Source organism: Carassius auratus, chromosome 30, assembly GCF_003368295.1.
Source record: "Carassius auratus strain Wakin chromosome 30, ASM336829v1, whole genome shotgun sequence".
Classification (NCBI taxonomy): domain Eukaryota; kingdom Metazoa; phylum Chordata; class Actinopteri; order Cypriniformes; family Cyprinidae; genus Carassius; species Carassius auratus.
The window spans coordinates 16,121,137-16,128,893 of NC_039272.1; the positions used below are offsets into that span (position 1 = coordinate 16,121,137).

A 7,757-nucleotide genomic window follows, 5' to 3' on the forward strand; every position below is an offset into this window, starting at 1 on the left:
TAACGGTAAAACCCCATGAACTGAAGTAACATGCTTACACAGCAACAGGAAAAAAGAACATTGACCATACAGTACTATAAAATGTTTAAAACGTAATCTGAAATAACATATTTTGTCTGTATAATTGCAAATACATGCATAGACCATTAAATGTAATGGCATTATTTGACTGTAAGTTCACGTAACATGTTTAAACCCTTATTTAATAAAACATGTTTTAACTGTAAATGTAAAAACTTGGTGTAGCAGTTGTTTAACTAAACATGATTTGAATGTAGATATAAATGACATGTTGACAACATTACTTTATAAAGCATGTTTTGACTGTAAACTGAAATCATGTTTTGATCATTATTTAACAGTTTGACTGTAAATTGAAATAACATGTGTTGACCGTTATTTGAAAAAATTAACTGTGATGGACCATAATTTTGAAAGGGATGTACAGCATTTTGATTTTGATTATGGCTCACAGATAATTGTATATGTAGTTCATAAAATGTATGTTATATGTCACAAAAAGTAATTAGAGAAAATAATTTGTATTTTTCCCTCTTTATTTTCTTCTGTTACAGTAGTTTCCATTGTAAATAACAACAATATTAAAAACTTTAAACAGTGCTACAGTACCATCATCTGAACATCGCTTATATGCTTAAAATACAACATTGACAATTCAAATTAATTTCATCATTGCATCTTCCACAAACTACACTTCGAACAGAACAATGGTCTCCAATTCAATCTCCATGTTGATGCCTTTAAAAAATAAGAGAGAAAATGGTTATATATCATACAACACATATCTATATTCATTATGTCTGATCATGTTACTCTTTTTATATGTTCTTGAGTTTCGTACATAAAAAAAAAAATATTGTTTTTTTACTTCAAAAATTTTTTTGTTCATTAAATATGTAATGCACTTACAAATTTTATGATGGTCCATGACACCTTACTTCTTCAGACAGTTTAGTGATGTGACCTCACCCACTGACAAGGCCAAGGGTGCACTGCAACAGAAGAAACAACGTAAATACAGTAACACTTGTTGATTACAATTTTATATTTAATATTACATGCCAGCATATTTACCCAGTATGATGACCTCACAATGTCACAGGAAATTTCCCCTTTTGCTTTCTATGGTAGACAATTTTTGGTGTGCGTTTCTGTTTTGACCGTTCTTGTTAAGTCCCGCCTTACGCACGCCATTGGTCAAACTGCTTCTCAATCATTGGCCTCGGCCCAACGGCATCAGCCAAGAGACAAAGCAGCAGCCTGTTAACTGCAGGTGGCACATCATGGCTCCAAAACAGCGTACAAATACCTCAAGGAAAAAATCTCTGTGTTTTTGTTTTGGTCGGGAAACGTGCTCATTGACATGGCAAATAAGCTAAAACACGGAGGGGAGTTGGGTTCGCTGGAATATTTACAGGCGTCAGTTTGTTTTCAAAAATCGTAAGTGACTTTGTTAAGTAGCTTTGTGAGTAAACGTAACCGTTTAGGCAACATATTCTGCTGTATGCATGCAATATATTACAGAATGTCAACAAAACAATCATGGACCTCGATGTCGAGTGGTGAAGGGTAAGTGTTAAAAAAAATCTGTTGACGTATCATCCAACGTAATTTAAACGTTAATTGGCAACAGGTGAATACAATTACAATGGCTAATCACATACGTTTTGAAATCTTATTCTTAATGTTTGACGCAAGTTGCATTAAAAAGTATAAAGGTGTTTCAGAATTGTGTTGTTGTTTTAGAACGTTGCTTTCACAATCATTTAAGAACACTCATATGCATGGACAACGGATTTCATCTTATGAGGTGTGTTACCTTTAACCATATGGATGATGATGTATTTGTGCAAATTTTGTGATTGCTCTCTGAAGACAGTTAAGGGATATGTTAATCATCAAATCGTACACCGACATGAAGCAAATGCTCAGTTTCCATGTTGCTTCCCAGAATGCAAATTTAAATTCTCAAAATACAATGCTCTCAAAGCTCATGTTTATCGCCATCACAAAAGACCACATACTCATTTTGATGATTCGACTGGCACGTTTGTTTGCAACAATACAGACTGTCAACAACAATTTACAGACATGAACAATGTCCTTTCTCATCTCAGGTCACATTTAGCCAAGGGAGAGGTGGTGTGTTGTCCTTTTGAAAAATGTGACAAAAATTTCAGTTTAAGATCAAGTTTCACTGCCCATGTTTCACGAAAGCACAGGACTTCTACATTTGCACAAGTACGGATTATGGATACTTTATCTGAGCAACCTTCTTCAGCATTTTTTGATGTTACTGAGGAGGAGGTTGATGAAAGTGAATTCACTGACTCCCTGACGAAATGTAACGCAAAGTCATTGTACATGAAAAATCTCTGCCTGTTTTATATGCAGCTACAAGCAAAATACCTGGTGCCATCGTCAACCATACAGATGATAGTGGAGCAATATCAGAAAGGAATTTCTCAGAGAAAAATTGCAAAGAGTTTGAAGTTATCATCATCTGCAGTGCATAATATCATTCAGAGAATCTGGAACAATCACTGTGCGTAAGGGTCAAGGCCAGAAAACCATCTTCGGGCCCTTAGATGGCACTGCATCACATACAGGAATGCTACTGTAATGGAAATCACAACATGGGCTCAGGAATACTTCCAGAAAACATTGTCAGTGAACACAATCCACCATGCCATTCGCCGTTGCCGGCTAAAACTCTATAGGTCAAAAAAGAAGCCATATCTAAACATGATTCAGAAGCGCAGGCATTTTCTCTGGGCCAAGGCTCATTTAAAATGACAATGCCAGACCACATACTGCATCAATTACAACATCATGGCTGCGTAGAAGGATCTGGGTACTGAAATGGCCAGCCTGCAGTCCAGATCTTTCACCCATAGAAAACATTTGGCACATCGTAAAGAGGAAGATGCGACAAAGAAGACCTAAGACAGTTGAGCAACTAGAAGCCTGTATTAGACAAGAATGGGACAACATTCCTATTCCTAAACTTGAGCAACTTGTCTCCTCAGTCCCCAGACGTTTGCAGACTGTTATAAAAAGAAGAGGGGATGCCACACAGTGGTAAACATGGCCTTGTCCCAACTTTTTTGGAATGTGTAGCTCTCATGAAATCTAAAATGAGCCAATATTTGGCATGACATTTCAAAATGTCTCACTTTCAACATTTGATGTTATCTATATTCTATTGTAAATAAAATATAAGTTTATGAGATTTGTAAATTATTCCATTCCTTTTTTACTCACAATTTCTACAGTGTCCCAACTTTTTTGGAATCGGGTTTGTATATGTGTAGGTGTATATGTATACAAATCTGCAGATTTATTGTACACTAGTCAACATTTGAAGAGTTTTGGGTATTGGTTTTAAGACAACTATTATGAAAGGTTTTGATCCTCTTAAAATTTTGACTAGTGTAGTTTGATGGTACAAATCAAACTGTGATGGCACGGGGCCTCAAAACATTGATTTTGGAAATTGCATACATTGTGATCTGTACATGTGCCACTGTGGTGATTACCTGGTGCATGAATGGCCAAAACGTCTCCAGTTGAGTCCGCAGCTTATGCCAGCGGAGAGTGAAGACTGTTGTGCATTGTTCAGAGCAACTACAGGGCCACAGTGCAGCAAATCACCAGCAACACGTTACATGTGCCCATTTCATGCTAGTGATTTGTTGCACTGTGGTCCTGTGGTCCCTGTGAAAAATGCACAACCGTCTCCCCTCTGACAATAATGCACTGCGGACATAAAACAAGTCTGTGCACCACTTTAAATGCATACTATATATAGTGGCACATGAACAACCCACAAAGCCCCATGCCATCTCTGTTTGTCCGTTATTAAACTTCAATAAATCTGCAGCTTGGGAATAGGCAATTTTGCCAAAAAATTACAGCTGCATGAAAAGTGTTCATCCTGTAACCTGTGGACATTGGCTTATCTTCTAGGTGACAGTAGCTGTGAAACTTCGTTTTATGACCATGACTGACATTATAGTTTTGATGTTCCATGACAAAAAATGCCAGCAAGTTTTATGGGAAAGTTGCAAAATGGCGAAAGGCCAAGTTGCTCTGAGAGAAGAAAGTTGGTCCGCATTGTTGCTTCTGAGATCCTGGAAGTCAGCAAATGTCCAGCAAAAAAACATGTATCAGAAATAGCCCGACAAATGGTGATTGCATACCCAAAGTCTTTCAGAGATGAGATTAATTCCCAGGTTGTAGGAAGTGGATATGATTCTCTCCTCAAACAACTGGTGTGTAGAATTGACAATTTGAAAAGAGCAAAAGCTATTAGTATACCACTTTGTGGTACTCTAGAAGTATCAACAAAGAAACAAAAATTGTTATATGGTTGTATAAATTCTGATCCACAACTGCTAGTTGGAGAAACATCTGAATTGCAGCAGGAAAAGAAAGAGAAGTTGGTAGTAATGTTTCAAAATAATGAAAGTGATGTAAAGACAATCTATGACTTAATGACTTCTACATACACCCCTCAAAGAAACAGCATCCAATCTGGAAAGGAAACCAAAGATTTACTTGATGAGTGGCCATATCTTTTTCAGCCAGCAGGAATGAAAACACACTTTAAAGAGCTCACTGGCATTGACATAAACAACAGCTTTGAAGAATCTGCTTCCAGTAAGTTCAGAAGAATATTGGACTACTTTCAATTTCAGTGCACAGAAAGAGCAAGCAGAGCAGGGAGAATCCTCACAAAGTATAGAGCTGGAGGGGATCATGTTTGTGGGGCCGTGATGTTGCTGCTAACCCATTTCAAAAATGACCAAGACCACTTTCTTGTGATGGTAGAAGACACCTCTGTTCCAAGTGATATATGCTCAGAACAGCTTCCAGCAACACCATGTATAGTAGTGTGTGGTGGGTATTATTTACTATGATCTTGCAACACAATTATTCCTGGTTTTGGGTGATCAGAACTCACATTCTGTTAAATATTATGTCTTACTGATTTTGTGTTTGTTCAAAGGAGAGAACCCACTGACAGCCAGTGTGTACATGGTAGCAGTAGACCAGATGATTGTAAATTACCATCTCTTGAGTTTTACAGAAGCCCTGTATCTGATGTTCTCTCTTTACTATATATTGAACATCAGTTACCCTGTAGAACTGGGAGCCACACTAGAATTCTTGCAAAGGTATTTCATAGAGTGCATTCCTTTGGTTAAGAAGCATACAACAATTATTTAAGGATATTGTTTGTGTTGTGTTTTAAAGGTGCATCTTTAGGATAAATCCTCATAAAGGTACCAAGGTGGAAAAGAGAGAGAAAAAGAGAGCGGACTCTGTCAACCCCAGAGTATTGAGTCTGACATCAAAAATTGCTGCATTTGATTGGGGAGAGTAACAGGTATAGAAGCTCTGTTGTCTTGTATAGTAGTGGTAGACTTCATCTTCTGTGTTTATCATTCATCGATGATAAAGTGGACCAAAGGACAATCATTTTTAGAATTAACTCCAATAAATGTGATGTAATTGTCTGTGGCCAAAACTGAGAGTATTTGGTTAAGGCTTGTTGCTGTCTCTGCTCTTCTTTTGGTTTGGGTTTTAATTGTAACTGTTTGTGTCCCCACAGATGTGGTCTTTCAGAAGATTGACATTTCGCTGAAGAACAGGACAGACCGACTTTTTGTACTTCAGTGCAGCGCTTTGTTGCTTAAATCATTTTTATTACCTTGTGACGTGATTAGGATTTAGTTTATATTTATCTATTTGATACTTGAAAATTCATTCAACTTCAAAATTATCAGAATCCAGGCCCAGTGTTTTTGTTTCTTTTAAACTGAACACATTTGTGTTCTGAAACATGCTTTATCCATTTTCTCCATGTGACATGTTCAGGATTATCAGAATTAATGTCGATTTATTTTTTTTTTAAATTGAACAAATTTGTTTTCTAAAACATGACTTTTGCTGGGAAGTGTTTTTCCATTGTTTGATCTTGAAGGTTTGCTATATAATAAAAAGCTGAAGTTGTTTACAGCAATACTCTGGCTACCATAATTTATTGTATAACATTTTACAAAGATTTGTGTTTCAAGAGTATTTTTAATTAGTTTTTAGCATTACTTCTGTCACACAGTATACAAAGATGTCCCTCTACATTTGGTTTAAATAAATAAATTCACTAGAAAAAGATTATGGCATGAAAACATGTAAGCCCAGATTTGCTAACTATTTGTGGCAGTGCACACTTCCTGAATGTGTCAGGGTTTTCAGAAGACATGATAGAAAGGCATGTACAGTGATTATTGCATCTTTATTGGATATGCATTTGTAGGAAATTTCCTTTATGAAAGCGTCCCTTAACCCTTTTTGTGCCTGACCTGCCAGTAATGGTTGCTAATTGCACTTATTTTTTATTTGGTCATTATGGAAGGGAGCTGCTGCAATTCTGTTCTTGCACATTGATAGTTTACTCGTAGAAAACATTCAAATTCATCCTGAAGTTAGTTGTATTTTCTCTGCCAAAAACAATATTAGCAGTGTTGAGTACTCGAGACTCGGACTCGGTCTCGAGACCGTATTTTAATGGTCTCGGTCTTGTCATGGACTCGTGTGCATTTTGACTCGGTATTGACTCGGACTCGAACATATTAGGAATCGGACTTATGCCCGAGTCCACTCGAGTCCCAATCAAAATATTTCATGATTATTACTGTATGTTAATGTTTATTTAAATTGATGTATGTTTGAGACATCCAATGACTGGTGATTTTCTTTTGACGTGAGACGTTAGGCCAGCAACACACTGGATGTGTGGCGCAAGCGTCTCAGCTGCGTGGCGTGTCTGTTTTTAATTCGGCTCCCATGTTAACAGGTAAGATCTTGCAGACTGCCTGCGTGAGACGCGCGGAAAACCCGTGCATGCTAGAAATAGAACCGACGCCTATTTTTCACGCGACACGCGTGCATGTTAGAAGCGTTTCCAGGCAAAAAAGTAAAATATGTTTATATGTCATTTTGTACACAAATACATATTAATTCATGACATTTTGATATTTGAAAGTCTATAGGTTGGCATAAATTCAGATATAAATGTAATTTAAAAAATAAATTAATAATGAACGATTTTCAAATATTGCACCTGTCAAACATACTCTATTGTGCCGTCAATACTGTTGACGGTGTCCTATCAGTAGGTGTGTAAAAAAAAATAAAAAAATAAAAAAAAGTTGATATTGTTGTCATGAAGACAAGAGCCTGGTTTTTCGGATGCCTCCCTCTATGTCACCTACAGCCGCAGCAGCGCGCCAAGCGCCGCGTCAGACACGCTTCTGGTGTGTAAAGACAGAAAACGCGAAGCAGCCACCACGTTTCTAGCACGCAGCAGAGACGCCACGCAGCCAGTGTGTCACCGGCCTTAAGTTACCCTCCTGCCATCCGCCTGTAGTGATCCCGCTTTCCAGAAAGCCACATTGCTACATTATTTCTCTCAACTGTGTTATTTTTACAAAGTAGGACAAAATGGTCACAGAAAAAAAAAATATATCGTTTAATAAACGTATATAATGAATACAGACACAGACAGACTGTCTCAACACTAATCATCTCCCCCCAAAAACATGTCTGACAGAATGCATTGAACTTATATGGCATTTCATCCAGCTTTCTTCCCCTGGCACATACACACTTTTGCATGAAATTTTCCTGGACAGTCAGTCGGCTCTTGTGTGTATGCCCTCCGTAACTAA

At 37.4% G+C, this 7,757-nt stretch overlaps 1 protein-coding gene across 3 annotated transcripts; it reads left to right on the forward strand.

The window, feature by feature from the left end:
• The first annotated feature begins 1,194 nt into the window (after positions 1–1,194).
• LOC113049397 (uncharacterized) lies at positions 1,195–6,045 on the forward strand. Of its 3 annotated transcripts, none has more exons than XM_026211711.1 (5): positions 1,195–1,590; positions 4,855–4,923; positions 5,033–5,201; positions 5,281–5,413; positions 5,639–6,045. In XM_026211711.1, the coding sequence occupies exons 1-4, from the start codon at positions 1,530–1,532 to the stop codon at positions 5,408–5,410; spliced, it is 429 nt and encodes a 142-aa protein (XP_026067496.1). In that variant the 5' UTR covers positions 1,195–1,529; the 3' UTR covers positions 5,411–5,413; positions 5,639–6,045. The 3 variants fall into 3 exon arrangements, with proteins under 3 accessions (XP_026067496.1, XP_026067495.1, XP_026067494.1); XM_026211710.1 differs by lacking the exon at positions 1,195–1,590 and adding an exon at positions 3,223–4,683; XM_026211709.1 differs by lacking the exon at positions 1,195–1,590 and having other exon boundaries at positions 3,223–4,923.
• Positions 6,046–7,757: the final 1,712 nt, after the last annotated feature.

Excerpts from the sequence above, each read along its gene's own strand:
- LOC113049397 (XM_026211709.1), top strand. The coding sequence starts at position 4,062 with ATGCCAGCAAGTTTTATGGGAAAGTTGCAAAATGGCGAAAGGCCAAGT. Across the intron at positions 4,924-5,032 it reads ACCATGTATAGTAGTGTGTG|GAGAGAACCCACTGACAGCC; the intron begins GTGGGTATTATT and ends GTTTGTTCAAAG. Across the intron at positions 5,202-5,280 it reads ACACTAGAATTCTTGCAAAG|GTGCATCTTTAGGATAAATC; the intron begins GTATTTCATAGA and ends TGTGTTTTAAAG.